The 15,777-nt window shown below is 27.9% G+C and overlaps 3 protein-coding genes and 1 long non-coding RNA gene across 5 annotated transcripts; 2 read left to right on the forward strand and 2 right to left on the reverse strand.

Annotated features, from left to right (window-relative positions):
• The first annotated feature begins 321 nt into the window (after nt 1–321).
• On the forward strand, nt 322–9,108 carry LOC112687471 (catenin alpha). Of its 2 annotated transcripts, XM_025560194.1 has the most exons (18): nt 322–629; nt 708–897; nt 2,049–2,215; nt 2,443–2,652; nt 2,714–2,899; nt 3,125–3,328; nt 3,455–3,484; nt 5,423–5,538; nt 5,603–5,720; nt 5,782–6,031; nt 6,093–6,293; nt 6,365–6,516; nt 6,585–6,654; nt 7,907–7,971; nt 8,073–8,254; nt 8,314–8,554; nt 8,623–8,745; nt 8,809–9,108. In XM_025560194.1, the coding sequence occupies exons 1-18, from the start codon at nt 528–530 to the stop codon at nt 8,965–8,967; spliced, it is 2,766 nt and encodes a 921-aa protein (XP_025415979.1). In that variant the 5' UTR covers nt 322–527; the 3' UTR covers nt 8,968–9,108. The 2 variants fall into 2 exon arrangements, with proteins under 2 accessions (XP_025415979.1, XP_025415985.1); XM_025560200.1 differs by lacking the exon at nt 3,455–3,484 and having other exon boundaries at nt 323–629.
• A 2,846-nt stretch (nt 9,109–11,954) lies between these two features.
• Nucleotides 11,955–12,385, reverse strand: LOC112687604 (zinc finger BED domain-containing protein 5-like). Its single transcript, XM_025560403.1, has one exon. The coding sequence runs from the start codon at nt 12,284–12,286 to the stop codon at nt 11,957–11,959; it is 330 nt and encodes a 109-aa protein (XP_025416188.1). The 5' UTR covers nt 12,287–12,385; the 3' UTR covers nt 11,955–11,956.
• On the reverse strand, nt 12,295–13,268 carry LOC112687597 (zinc finger BED domain-containing protein 5-like). Its single transcript, XM_025560393.1, has 2 exons — nt 12,858–13,268; nt 12,295–12,754 (listed from the first exon to the last, which is right to left on the reverse strand). Exons 1-2 carry the CDS (start codon nt 13,098–13,100, stop codon nt 12,395–12,397), a joined length of 603 nt encoding a protein of 200 aa, XP_025416178.1. The 5' UTR covers nt 13,101–13,268; the 3' UTR covers nt 12,295–12,394.
• Nucleotides 13,269–13,498: 230 nt separating this feature from the next.
• Nucleotides 13,499–15,311, forward strand: LOC112687611. The gene is made up of 2 exons (XR_003148996.1): nt 13,499–14,032; nt 14,789–15,311. It is a non-coding gene; the product is annotated as an uncharacterized LOC112687611 (long non-coding RNA).
• The last annotated feature ends 466 nt before the right edge of the window (nt 15,312–15,777 follow it).

The raw sequence follows: 15,777 nt of genomic DNA on the forward strand, positions 1-15,777 counted from the left end.
GATTAACTTTTAACCTTAAGAATTAAATTGTTTCCTAAAATTTCTTAGACTTCGAATATACCCATAATGTTTGGATAATGTTATGTAATATGAAGTAAAATATATTACAACCATAGACCTTATACTATTACCTTATACCTAGTATAAGGTCTATGATTACAATTTAAAATTAGAAAAGTTCTGCCTACTTATAATATCTTTGGAAGTAAAAACAAAATGGACGCAACGATGACTCATCACTTGTATGGGTGTTTACTTATCAGTTTTGAAGAAATAATGTAAACATTTTATTATTCTTTATGTACTTTGTTATTTTGTATATGTTAATTGATGACTGTTGTATAAAGAATGTTCTTTGATGATATCATCGTTGCTGATTAGTTCATTTCCTATAAATCGACATCTATATCTTAGTATTTGTCATAGTATTTGTTATAGTGACATTACATTAGATATTACAATTTAAAATTTCAAATAAAATTTAATTTATACTTATATAAATAGCAGTTAAGAAAATAATTTACAAAATGACTGATCAGTTTGGTCCTATTACTCTTAAATGGGACCCGAAAAATCTAGAAATACGTACCATGTCTGTAGAGAAAACTTTAGAACCTTTAGTATTACAAGTAAGTTTTATAAAAATATTATTTAATTGTATTAAATATATTTACCTATTTAACATAAATGAATTATTACTCTTGTAGGTCACTACTTTGGTAAATACAAAAGGTACTTCACGTAAAAAAAAAGGACGTTCAAAAAGAGCTCATGTTCTAGTTGCTGCTGTAGAAAAAGCTACTGAGAATTTTATTGAAGTTGGTGAACAAATTGCTTATGAAAATCCTGATATAAAACAAGAAATGTTAGCTGCAGTTGAAGAAGTTCGAAAAACAGGTAAATTAATCAATATATGATATTTGATATTATATTAAAAGTTTGGAATACCTAATCAAATCGATAGTAAAACCATTTAAAAACCTAATTTGAAAATTTGAGTAAATTTGATAATAATTATAGTATCACTATCATTTCTGTATATCTCCGATGTCGTTTTGTTAGAAAAGCTATAAAATAACAATAATAATTTAAATTAAGATTCTTTGTCTGTTCCACCCTTTTAATCCAAGAGCTATCTTCAAACTTTCTTCTAGGTAATCCTAAAGGCGGTCCCACACGACTGCTGTACTTGGCCAATATTTGTCATTGGTGATAATACGCCAGTCGTATAGGAGAGTTCACAAATACAAATGTTGGTTACTGAATCGTACCGGTGGATTGTCGGTAAACCTGACACAAGTCAAAAGACCACCAATGTTTGGTTAGTTAATGTTAGGTCAATTCAACTTGGCGTTTGCTCCTTCACGGCATGGTGACTGGCGTTGACTGGCCGTGCGAGTTTTTTTTAAATAATTTATTATTAAAAAAAATAATATACATAATAATTTATATACACAGATATATATGATTGTGGTATAGGACATATTATTTTGACAATGCTAGCTGTATACGAGTTAAAAAAGTAACTGACTTATTTAATTTAATTCATTGAGAGGACTTTATAAACTTATTAACTGGTCAACTATACAACCTGTGTGGGAGAATATATAATTCCCATAACAATTTTATCAGTGCTGGGCATTGATAATACTTGTAAATGTACACCAGTCGTGTAGGACCGCCTTAAAAGGAAACTTAAAAGAATGTGCCCAGAAACTTTTTAGTTGGTAAATAAAGCTTGTTAGTATATTAAATAGATATAATATTATTTAATATTAAAATATAAATTATTCTCATTCTTTAAAATAAAATAAAAAAATCAATAAATACTCTACTAGTACTGTTATTGGAGGTCTTCAAATACTCATGCAAAATTATATTATTATATTTATAAGTAGAAACTTTTTATAAATTCTTATTTTTATCTTACGCATACAAATTGTATGTATTTTTTTTTAAATAATAAAATGTATATATTTATAAAAGATGCTAAGTGTATTACTGTTTATCTAGAATTTATTCTAATTATTGTTTTATTTTTTTCATAGGTGATGCTATGAGTATTGCTGCTAGAGAATTCGCTGAAGACCCTTGTGCTTCAGCCAAACGTAGTAATATGGTACGAGCTGCAAGAAATCTATTATCAGCTGTAACACGTCTACTTATACTTGCCGATATGGTTGATGTACATTTATTATTAAAGTCCTTAAGAGTTGTAAGTATACAATTTTTATTTTTTAGTTTGCAATGTTTAATTACGGTTTTAAAGTTTATATGTTTAGGTGCTTTGTAATTATATTGAATTTTTCATATTTTTCAGTATTACTGGTTATTTACAATTGTTTTCTTTATATTATATTTTAGTCTTAAGCTCATATATTATTAATTATTATACATTGATTGTATATTTTTCATTAATATAATATTAAAATGTAAATTTAGGTTGAAGATGATTTAGAGAAAGTTAAAAATGCTTCGAGTCAGGCAGAACTCCTTGACAATATTAAAGTCTTTGGTCGTAGTGCAAGTGAACTTATGAGTCAAGCTGCAAAACGTCAACAAGAATTAAAAGATCCACAACTACGAGATGATCTAGCAGCTGCCCGTGCAATTTTAAAAAAACATTCCACAATGCTGTTAACTGCTTCTAAAGTAAAACTATAATAATATTTGACCATTGTTATGTTAAAAATTACATAAAAGAATATTTTAGGTTTATGTAAGACATCCAGAGCTTGCAGCAGCTAAAGCTAATCGTGATTTTGTGTTGAAACAAGTTTGTGAAGCTGTAAATACTATAAGTGATGTTGCTCAAGGTCGATCTGCAGCAATGAATGATAATGGCAATCAAATTTATGATGGCCCTGGAGAACTGGCTGCTGCACTTGATGATTTTGATGTAATTTAAAGGAGACTTAAGATGAAATATATAACTAGAATTTTATAACATTTTAAGTTCCTTTTGAAATTAAAATTTCTATTTAAAGCTTTCAAATTTAAGTTGGTCATGTTTCTTATTATATGTGGAAAAGGAATACACTTTTAGAATAAAATTTTTAAAACTTTATATTTACACATTAGTTACATAAAACAAATTTGGATTACAAAATGTTTAATGCTTCAGGAAAGAATGGTAATGGATCCTCTTGTTTATAATGAAGTACGGACACGTCCATCATTAGAAGAACGACTTGAAAGTATTATCAGTGGAGCTGCATTGATGGCTGATTCTTCATGCACGCGTGATGAACGTAGAGAAAGAATTGTTGCAGAATGCAATGCTGTACGTCAAGCTTTGCAAGATTTGCTCTCTGAATATATGTCCAATGTAAGTTATTTTTTAATCAGTAAATAATTCTAAGCTTAAATGTATTTAATTCAATTGATTTATTTATATATATATATAAATTATTCGTTTTACTAAGGAATATTATATTTGTGTTGGTGTTTGCAGCAACTGCAACTCCAAAGGGTCGGAAAAAGGGTATGGTTCTCACCAAAAGAAATTGATCACCCTTGCATTTTTAAAGAATTTTTTAGAATAAATAGTCACTTAAAAAAAACACATTTTTGTACTTATGAATCACTGTTACATAATTTAATTTTTAAACCCTCACCATCTTATTTTTATTCACTTTCTGTATTTTCCTTTAGAAGTTGAATTTTACTATTCATTTTTATAACAATTTAAATACACACTGGTATTAAAATGAAAGTTGCATGAATATTTTTATTTTTTTTTTAATGACAAGTAGATTGTTAAGTTCTCAATTTATATGAATACATTTTGTATGAAAATAATAATTAAAGTAGATAGTAATTTATTATACTGATTTTAGTAATCATTTTATCAATAAATAATAATTTTATTATTAATTGATTTATGTATTTATATTTATTAATTATACATTTTTTTTATAAATGTATTTCTGTTTTGCACGACTAACTATTTATATATATATATATATATTATCGGCAATATGGATAATCCGGTATTTTGTAAAATGCCTAGGCATTATATAAAATGCCTAAATTAATCTAATCGCGAATAAAATCATTCGGCAATATACATAATACGAGCTGTATTATGTATAAAGCTAAACGTGGAGTAGGGATTATGATGAAAATAAACAAAATTGAGCAACAACCAACAACTTTACTTATAGTTTATCATAAATGTGCGAGTACAATTTAACGCAATAAAGATTAATATTCTTTTACTAATATAATAATAATTCTGTGATATAATATTTAACGTACTACTAATAATTTTATTACCATTTCGTCATTTTCGTGTCTCGTTTTGATGTGCAACTATGGATACAATTTATATGAAGTCTAATTTTTATAACAAACTACAAAATTTTTTTAAAAATTTGGCCGCTAATCCTAGTTTTTATCTGATGAATAGTATAATGAATGGATAAAAATTAAATTCACAAGAATTGGCCAAGGATTTTTAAAATTTGTATTTGCCTTAAAAATAGTATTTTGTGCACTTCAAAATGTCACTTTTCTACAACATTTTATAATAAGTAAATAGTTTATTTGTATAATAGTAATAATATAATAATAGATTAAAAATAAGTTTTTTCTGTAATATGACTAATCATGTATAATAATTATAAGAATCTTAATGTAATATAACTTATAATAAAATGTTTTGTACCTTGCCTAATAAAAATTGGCATTATGTATGCCTAAGTATTTTATAAAATACCTAGGTTATATGTAAAATAATATTGAAAATTATATGTTTTATTTACATTACCTAAAATGGATTGGCAATTTGCATTATGCCTAGGCATTTTGTAAAATACCTGAATTATCCATATTGCTGGTAATATATATAAATAAAATGTAAATTGCAGACTTACATAGAAATAAATGGCTTTATTGCTATATTTAAAGTGAATACTAACTTAATGTTAGCATTATGGATATTTTAATACAATTTTAATAAATTAATAAAAAATATAAATATTAAGTAAAACCAATTGCTTCAAAATAAAACCATTGAAATACCAAAATAATTTAATAATATAAACATTGAATATTTTTTATTTACATTTTTTTTTAAAAAATTTAGACTAATTTTTTTATTTTCTTAGCAGTTTAAGTTTATAGATGAAAATGTAGTAAATAATTATGCAATCCTTATACTTGTTATTAATTATATTATTATAGCTTAAATAATTTAAGCAATAAATCTGTAGTTATAATACTGTTTGATGAATGATCTATTTAACTTCTATAAATATAATTCATAAGTGTTATTGTTTTGTTAATATTTTACGAGCAATTTTAACAGTTTTTTTTTTCATTTTGCACGAAAAAAAAAAAATTGTTAAGCATGTCATATTTATAATTAATGTAAGCATTAAGATTTTCAATATACTACTATGAATATTTTCTTCAATAGATGAGTGTTAAAGAAACTAGTGAAGGATTGGAACGAGCAATTGATCATATGTGTCGTAAAACTAGAGATTTAAGACGTCAATTACGTAAAGCTGTTGTTGATCATGTATCTGATAGGTAAAGTGAAACAAATTACCTTTAAAATCAAATTAAGTAAATTAATATTTATCAAAATGTATAGCTTCCTAGAGACTAGTGTTCCATTACTTGTACTAATTGAAGCAGCTCATTCAGGTGATGAGAAAGAAGTTGAAGAATGTGCTCTTGTTTTTACTGAACATGCTAACAAACTCGTTGAAGTAAATAAAATATTCTTTATTTTTATAGTGATATTTTTATTAATATTTTTAAATGATTTAGGTTGCTAATCTTGCATGTAGCATGTCTAATAATGAAGATGGTGTAAAAATGGTACGAACTGCTGCTGCTCAGATTGAAAACTTATGTCCCCAAGTAATAAATGCTGCTAGAGTTTTAGCTGTTCGACCACGCTCGAAATTAGCACTTGATAATATGGATGTCTTCAGGGATGCATGGCAAGCTCAAGTTCGTTTACTAACTGAAGCTGTTGATGATATAACAACAATTGATGACTTTTTAGCTGTTTCAGGTATTACTAATTTAACTTATTTAATATTCATGTATTTATATAATATGATATTAAATTTTAGAAAGTCATATATTGGAGGATGTCAATAAATGTGTTCTTGCACTTCAAGAAGGATCTGCTGACCCATTAGATAGAACTGCTGGAGCAATTAGAGGTCGTTCAGCTAGAGTTTGTAATGTAGTGGCTGCTGAAATGGATAATTATGAACCTGGTATTTACACAGAACGTGTTTTAGAAGCAATTAAGGTATTACGTGATCAAGGTAAGTTTTAACTAACAATCAATTTTTTAAAATTATGAAATAAAATATTTTAAAAAAAAATTCTTTAAAAGTTATGCCCAACTTTGCTCAACGTGTTGAGTTGGCTGTAGATGCATTATCAACAAATCCTCCAAAAGAAGTGGACGAAAATGATTTTATTGATGCTTCAAGACTTGTTTATGATGGTGTAAGAGAAATACGTCGTGCTGTTCTCATGAATAGGGTATAATAATTATAAATAATGATCTATATATTAGTAACAAATTAATGTATATAAATTAAATTTATTAGACGGATGAAGAGTTAGATCCCGAAGACATAGAATTTGATGAACATTATACAGTTGAGACACGTAGTAGATGTAAGTTTTTCGATAATAGTATTTAATTTTTTAATAATTTTTAATTAAAAATAATATTTCAATGAAATTGAAATGTATAAATTCAGAGTGGCGGAGCAAAAACGACCACATTTGAAATTAACGCCACACAGTTACTGAAGTGAAAAAAAACCCAGGTTTAGCAAATGTTGGGAAATTATATTAAATATGTCAAAAAACTTATGTGTGAAATAGAATGTCCATTAAATGGTGTCTGTGTATGATGATGCATTCTTGGAGGCACTCCCCAAAGTTTGTCATCACTTTCTCCAACATTTCCATTGTAATTGATACAATATCACTTCTAATTGAATTTCGTAAATCGGCTAATGTTTGTGGCTTATTTACATAAACTTTTGACTTTAAATACCCCCACGGTAAGAAGTCGCAGGGAGCGAGGTGGCCATGGAATGTCACCGTTGGGTTAGGAGACCAGATATCTGGGAAAATTAGTATGTGTGACATTTGTAGATCTATATGAGACACACGTCTAGAAATCTTAATGGTCACATGACCATGTTCCTGAAAATCTTTAACCCATTTTCAAATCAATCGGCAGTTAGGAACAACTGCACATGGAGGAAGTCTGAATTGCATGTGGATTGCGCATTGTATAGCCACAAACAACTCATTGTTTCGGAAAAATGTCTCTACAGCAAATGAGTAATGTTGAATACTCCACTGCACTATTTCAACTAAACTTCCGGTCACGTACTACACAATGAGGTGTTCGGCAATATTGTGCAATGTCCTCTCCCAAAGTCATGCTTATCTCAAAATGTGTTGTTTTTGTTTTGCCAACCTGTATTTATATTTTAATATTTTATGAAAGTGAAATTTGTTTTTCTGAAGATATTTTTACAGAATTACTTTTTACACCTGCAATCTATGAATATTTGAACTGTTATTTTCTAGTTTCTTGTTTCTCTAATTTTTAATGTACGAGTAATTGGCTATTTCAAAATATATCTACTCATAAATTGAAATTCAATTACTGTGATGGATTTGAAAAGTTATGAAACTTAATTCTCTACCGTTCTGCACAAGTTAATGTTTCCTTTGCATTTAATGCATAAATTTGTTTTTTTTATTTTTGTGAAATTACGACGAAAATAGTAATGTCTGTAATAAGTAATGTTGAATAGTTGTAAGATTCAAGGAATTTAAATTTAAACTCTTAAAAATCCTCAATTTAATGTAACTAATTAAACTAATGTTTGATTATTTTTTTCAGCCAGCGCTCATACCGGGGAACCTTTAGATGAATACCCAGATATTAGTGGAATTACAACAGCACGTGTATGTATTCATTATTAATGTTTCTCAATAGATTTTTAAGTAAATCTATATATATTGATTGATTGATTGATTGATTGAATTCTATGAATAATTTATTATAGGAGGCAATGAGAAAGATGACAGAGGAGGATAAACAAAAAATTGCTCAACAAGTTGAATTCTTTAGAAGTGAAAAATTGAAATTTGACCGTGAAGTAGCAAAATGGGATGATACAGGAAATGACATTATTGTACTTGCTAAACATATGTGTATGATTATGATGGAAATGACAGACTTTACACGGTAAACATTATGAGATATTTTTAAAAAAAATGAATTAATTTAATTGTTTTTTTTTTTAGGGGGCGTGGTCCTTTGAAAACTACTATGGATGTTATAAATGCTGCTAAAAAAATTTCAGAAGCTGGAACAAAATTAGATAAACTTACTAGACAAATTGCTGATCAGTGTCCAGAATCATCAACAAAAAAAGATTTATTAGCTTATTTACAAAGAATTGCTTTGTATTGTCATCAGTTAAATATCACTTCTAAAGTTAAAGCTGATGTGCAAAATATTAGTGGTGAACTTATTGTATCTGGAGTATGTTTTATTTTTTTTAATATATAAATTTATATTTAGCTTTACATTTTACATTGAGTCAATTTTAGTTGGATAGTGCAACATCCTTAATTCAAGCTGCTAAAAATTTGATGAATGCAGTAGTTTTGACTGTTAAATCCTCATATGTAGCCAGTACCAAATATCCTAGACAAGGAGCAGATCTACAAAAAGTAATTTTGAATAATTTTTCCATAATTAATTTTTTTTAATTTAAAATTTACATTTTTATATAGCTTGTTGTTTGGAAAATGAAAGCTCCCGAAAAGAAACCGCTTGTAAGGCCAGAAAAACCAGAAGAAGTTAGAGCCAAGGTAAGGAAAGGCTCTCAGAAGAAAGTACAAAATCCAATTAAAGCTTTGAGTGAATTTCAAAGTGCTACTGAATCAGTTTAAGTGTGTTATATTTATTTATATAATGTGTTTTTCTAAATATAAGTATATTCACTTGTAATTTAATCAACTAAAGGCCAAATTACAATTGAGTTATGACAAACATTTAATATTTGAATTATAATAAACAAAAATTCAAGTTTTTTTTTTTTTTTTTTTTGCCAATTTATTAAGTTAATGATAAAAATTATTGTTTTGTATATTTACCTAAAGTTATTTAAAATAACTGAATTCTTATTTACTATACATTTTAAAATTAGTAACATTTTATATTTTCATTATTTTGTATCATTATGTTGATAATGTATGGTTAGTTATTATAATTATATTCTCAAAAAGCTCTAAGTTTCTAGCATAACTAATGTAGGTTTGATATTTTTACCATATTAATAATTATATTTTATACCGTCCTAGAAAACTATTATTTTAGCATTTAATATTGTAGTTTTAATAAATATTTAATTATAACATAGAAAATGTTTAATGACTAATTATTATTATTTTAATTATATTTATATATTGAAAACAAATACAACTTCTTGTATTAATGGATATTTTACAATAACAACACCATAATGAATATGATTTTTTAGAATTGTAGATATTTGTTGTAATTCAGTTTTTATCATGTATTTTCTTCTTAACATAATCCATACTTCTAATTGAAATTTCAATGGTGATTCTTTTATTTAAGATGATTTATTTGTTCTCTAAAATCTTACTTAATACAATCCAAGTATAATAGAATATTTGCTTATAATAGAGCTTACATAGTTATTATAAATTATTTGTGATAGCTAAAATTTTTTAATAAATATTATTATTTAATTATATATACATAATGCTATAGACTTAAATACAATATTTAATTAAAAAATTTCTGATTTTTTATTTACAATATTTGTATTACTACAGTTAAAATTTATCTTTTTTCCTGAACTTAAAAATAATTAATTGCACACTTATTTAAATTTATTATAATTTTTTTAATATTCAACGAGTCATATGATGTAATCAGAGATAACTTTTTAACTATGCAGGTGACCGACATGACAGCCTCTGCGCTCGAAAATAAAAAATTCTGGACTGGACTTTTTCTTGACGTCATACAGGCGTTTGATAAAATATGGTGTAATGGACTGCTTTTCAAACTTAAACAGTTTATGCCAGCACTATAATATCCAATTCTCAAATCATATTTAGAATACATAAATTCTAGTGTAGTACCTATAATTATTCGGGACCCAATTCAGGTGCAGCCATATTTTTCATTAAATATTACTGAATAAAAGAGTATGGACATACTAGTAAACAAATTGTTGAAACAATATCACTAACCTGTAATGATGGGCACTTGTACCATTTTAATTTATTAAAATTAAAATTAATTAAATAAAATTATTAATATCATTTTAATTTATCAAACCGCTCTAAGACATGCCGAATTGCGGTATGGACAAGTATTTACACAATAACAAACTATAAAAAATCAACCTTTCTTTTAACAACACTTTCATAAACCGTTAGATATTCTCATAATGTAATAACACCTCACTGACCAATAATTTGTACGCTCAATATCTGTAAAAGTATTGCCATGTGTTACTTATATTATATTCATAATTTTCATTTATATAAATTATCAAAAGACTAAGACATGCCGACTTGCGGTATGGACACGTAGTCACGTTCAACACCCTTATAAATAGGCTTACGAACTTATAGCTCTAAAAAATACACAAATATGCTACTAAAATCATTAAAATATGCATTAAAAAAAAAAAAAAAAAAATGACCACGTAGTACACAAAATAAAACGTGTCCATCAGATGTAAATGTATCTTTAAGCTCTGAAACAAAACTTTTTAATCGGCTACTCGTAGACTGTTGTACTTTCGGCATTACACAATGTTACAACATATATGCATACATTTTAAATATGATTCGACGTTATGTGTTTACCAGACCCAAAAACAACAACGAATAATAATCGACTGAACTATACTCTTAACAATCTATTATTCTATATCGACTATTATCTTTATCGATATCCGGTTGATATCCACCGGGTTATACGGTCGATACGGGTTTATAGTATTATTTATACTTACATAAAAATTATAACGAGATATGAGAGGTAGATAGCATATTACTGGAAGTCCCTCTTAGTACATTTTTTTTGATCGATCAGTTGAAATATGTATATATGTTATTTGTATCTATAGTTTTTAATTTTAAATAATAAAATTTGAAAAATTTGTCAAAATATGCAAAATAAGCATAACAATTTTAAAACATGCACTCTCCTGCAAAATCTATCAAATATGCATAAATATGCATATTTAAATTTTAGATCTAATATCATGACACTAAGAAACGAATTTATTTCGCACTCTGCTATACTTAACAATAATTAAAAAAAGTATGCAAATGTAGAAGTCCCTAAGCCTATTTATAACAATATGTTCAAATCATATCTATATTAATGATAATACTCACTCATGTAATTCTTCGCTAAGACATGCCGACTTGTGGCATGGATTTGTAAGCATGTAATAAGCAACCAATAAATAATAAAATATACATTTAACAGTTGGGAAAATCACACAAATCAAATAATAATAAACAAAAATAAACGATAACGAACGTAACGGTACAAGTCATGTACGACCCTTCGACACTTAGAGATCTAAGACAGCGGTTCCCAAACTTTTACGATCACGGAACCCTTGGGAAATAGTTTGTGTTTTGCGGAATCCTAATGTCTTTACTTCCAACTCAACTCCATTTTTTCTAAAAAAAAACAGTACTACAAAAAATATTTTAATGATATTGTTAATGATTATTGTTTATTACAATTAGTTAAAAAACAATTTTCAATAAAAATTTAATTTATTTAAATAACAAACAATTATTATTTAACTATCACAAATATTTATTTTTAAAAAATTATAATTAATTAGATTTTAAAATATATATACTATTAATATTTTTAGTGAGAAGAATGGAATTGTTTCATTGTTTGATTTACAGTATTTTTAAAATTAGGTTTTATATCTGAAACTTGAATTCGTAAGTCTGGAGCGGCATTCAATCTATTTCTGTATTTATTTTTTGTATACGCATAAGAGGAAAAACCAGCCTCACAACGGTAGGTTGTTACAAAAGGTAATAGAGTAAAAATAGCTTTTTCAACTAGGGATGGGTACTCGTCCTTAAGTTCAATCCAAAATTCGTTTAAAGATCCAGATTCAAATTTCTGTTTTAAATATGACATGCTTTTAATTTCAATTAACTGCTCATATTCGAACATGGATAACATTGCAGGTTTTTTTTGGTTCACAAAAGGATTTTGTATCCAATCAACGTCATTATTAGTAGCAGGAAAATACTGAGAAAATACACGAGCAATGCTGTAACTCAAAATAAATTATGCTTCTGTTGCATTTTCACTGTCGTTTTTCGCGTATTTATGTAAGGCAGACAAGTTGCTATTATGTTCTTCTTTACGTTTTTTAAATAGCATTTCCTTGTTCATCAAATTTGAAAGGTTGGTTTCGAGGTGTCGTTTAAGTTTTGCAGGTGCCAAAGAACTGTTCTGAAGAATTACATTACAAATAACACATTGTCCATCAGGCCTTTCTACGGTACCAACAGGAATAAATCCAAATTGAAGGTAGGATTCATCGTATTTTCTCTTTTTCGAAGATTTTAACTCAATAATTTCAGGTACAACTATACTTTTTTCCGAAATATTACTATGATAATTCTTTTCAATGACATTAGTAATCTAAAATAAATTAAATAATAATATTATAATATATAATTATAATAATTATAATAACAAGACTGGAAACGACTAAAAATTAACTAATTTTATTCAAATTTCTTACCGAACAACTAGGAATAGCATCTTTCAATATAACTTGTTGAGATTCTATTGTTGATGAAGACGCCACAGTCTCATCAATATTATTACATGTTGTTTTGGCCAACAACCGTCCTGTTTTAAGCCAATTATGCATGGCAAACTTTTTATTTGTAGTTATGTTGTATTTATAATAAATAATAATTAATAACGCAGTAACAACGTACACGAAGTATGTCGTATGAAAACTATATGCCAACTGAATCATAATCTCTTAATTTTAACTCATTACGATTACGGATATAATGTTGCAATTGTATCGAAAGCGAACTCGTGCACATAAGTTATTTTTATAAGTTATCGCACAATTTACTGGCAATCGCTTTGACACGCTTATCTAAATTCTACAAATCTACATCGTTACGTAATGACAACGTCTATAGGTACATGAGTGTTATAATTTTATTCTGTTCAATTTCAAGTACATGCAACAAATATTTAATAACGATATTATACTATAACTATTAACTAATAATATTTTTTATATAAATAATCCAAATATAATTTAAATAATTTTCTCGACATCACATACATCTGACGGAACCCTAGGGTTCCGCGGAACACACTTTGGGAAACGCTGATCTAAGAGACCAAAGAAATTATATGCCAACATCGCCTACGTGACCAACAATGACAGTCGGTACATTGGACTCATATGAATTAAATAAAATAATTGAAGGTGCCAGCACCGTCCCGAATTAGGTCAATCTCTTGGATCTCTCACCGACAAAGGACGTGCATACGTGATGTTTAGGTTATATAAGGAAGCTCGACGGTCAGTCCCAGCGCAATGCGATATCATAAAACCATGTAGCCACATACAATGCGATATCGGATCAACCACGCAGTCACAAGCAGTGCAAGATGTCGTACCAGCCAGTAGTCTTAGCTCATCGTTGCTGAGACTACAGTTTTAACAGTTGTAATTAATCTCACTTAACTTCTTAAATATTCGTGTGATTTTCATAACTGTTGAATAATTACAACATAAAAGAAAATCAATTCTTTTTATTTCTCTTCCAATCAATCTCTTGAGTAAAAGCCATTTTCCGAGCCACTGGTATATTGGTATCCCATCCTGTGGACTTTCAGCGTGAAGACTCCAACATATCAGACTCAAGTTTACACCCGAGGAGAAAGGTAAGTGGAATAACACATATTATATCTCCTCCATTAAAACTGCCCTATTAACGCTATAACCTCTCGTTGATTTCTGTAACCCAGAGTTGACCTCACGACCCCGAATATAATTCGTAATAATACACTGTCCTCCGCGTACGTCGAGTGGCTGTTGCTATAGGCCAAATGGCAGCTGATACTACGTGTCTCGATAGGTCAAGCCAATTCATCTAGACTTTGTGTATTATTACAAGGTAATTTATCAATATATAGGAAAACTGCGAAGCAGGTGGGTCCCCATCGCCAAAATCTACATCCCACATTTCCCCCCTTCATTTTTTCCTATATATTTTTGGTTTATTACAAACCTACTATTGAAATGTATAATGAGTCTAACTCTGAATCAAAAGTTATAGTATTAATTAAATTCATTTACCTTAAGAAAGATTAAATAGCTTTTTAATTTAAAATTGTAAACTTATATGATATTTTGTCATTGTAATTTATTTGTTGATATTAGTTTTCTAACTTATATGGTAATTTAAATTTGTATAATAGTGTTTACATTTTAATTTTAAAAGAGTATAGAATGTTTACTTTTTCTTTTATTTATTATCCAAAATTTTTACTTGCTCACATACCTACATACTTTTAAACGCCGTTATAGTTTTTTTATGTAATTGGAGTTACATGAGAAAAATTTTCCATAAATAATGTTATAGTAGTATCCCATTTATAAATTTATATTATATATAACTATAATTAATAAGTTGATAGAACTAGGTTATGGATTATATGTGAGGAAGTACTGTGGAACGGGTGTTAACCTCATTGGAGGCGACTTCAATAATCGGTCGACCATTTTACAAATCGTCAGGGTTCAATCTTTCAATGTACACGGAGTCCCTGGACATGGTAGTAATGAAGAAGATCAACATAATCACGGCTGCGACATATTGCTGCATAGCATTTTATCAAAATAGGGAACGCCTCGCCCTGGTTATTGGGCCATTCAACCCAGGTGAATTTGTTTCCTTAATGCTGGAGAACCTATCTAACTGCTATTATCCGCTTCGTAACAAACATGATGACCGCCAAAGAGTATGTGGAACGCAAGAGATAAGCTCAGCAGGTTATAGCTCTCTCATGACGGTGAAAAGAAAATAACAGTGCAGAGGCTAGCCAACACACATACTAAAAATTATTTCAGGCGCTGTGGATTGCTAACCTTTGTTCCAATAAAAAACTCTGATATATTTTTTTATCTAAAATAAAAATGTGATTTTTTGACATTCTATCATTTAATTGAAATTTTGATTTCCATATTCTTATATTTTAAATATACTATAAATAGTTTTTATTTTGATAATCTATACAAATTATGTTAGTTTATATTATAATTGTTTATACATTGTACTTTTATCTTATACTTGTTATTAACTTTAGTTTATTAACTCAATGTTTAAGAGTGTTAGCAGCAGTGCTGTAGTCCTAAAAAAGGCAGAGGGTATACTATGAGTTATAATATTAAACATTTATACTATCATTAGGTATCATATCAAGTAGCTAAAACGCATAATCGTCTTTCCTTTTTCTTTCTAATAAATTTCCCGTTTTTAACCAACTATCCATATTATAACTGCTTATTAAAATAGATTTGCAAATAAAATAAACTCGTACCTTTTTATTGTTCGACTGGACATAACTAATACACAGATATGATATACGAATCACTGTCAATGGCAAAATGAAAAATGAACGAATGC

This window comes from Sipha flava, unplaced genomic scaffold (genome assembly GCF_003268045.1).
Source record: "Sipha flava isolate LNK unplaced genomic scaffold, YSA_version1 109_pilon_pilon, whole genome shotgun sequence".
NCBI classification, from domain to species: Eukaryota; Metazoa; Arthropoda; class Insecta; order Hemiptera; family Aphididae; genus Sipha; species Sipha flava.

What these genes read in the sequence shown, in the direction of transcription:
- LOC112687471 (XM_025560194.1), top strand. Translation starts at nt 528, where the DNA reads ATGACTGATCAGTTTGGTCCTATTACTCTTAAATGGGACCCGAAAAAT. An exon ending in TCCAAAGGGTCGGAAAAAGG is followed by an intron (nt 3,485 to 5,422) that starts GTATGGTTCTCA and finishes TTTCTTCAATAG; the next exon opens with ATGAGTGTTAAAGAAACTAG. An exon ending in TGACTTTTTAGCTGTTTCAG is followed by an intron (nt 6,032 to 6,092) that starts GTATTACTAATT and finishes ATTAAATTTTAG; the next exon opens with AAAGTCATATATTGGAGGAT.
- LOC112687604 (XM_025560403.1), bottom strand. Translation starts at nt 12,286, where the DNA reads ATGTTATCCATGTTCGAATATGAGCAGTTAATTGAAATTAAAAGCATG.
- LOC112687597 (XM_025560393.1), bottom strand. Translation starts at nt 13,100, where the DNA reads ATGATTCAGTTGGCATATAGTTTTCATACGACATACTTCGTGTACGTT. An exon ending in ATGCTATTCCTAGTTGTTCG is followed by an intron (nt 12,755 to 12,857) that starts GTAAGAAATTTG and finishes AATTTATTTTAG; the next exon opens with ATTACTAATGTCATTGAAAA.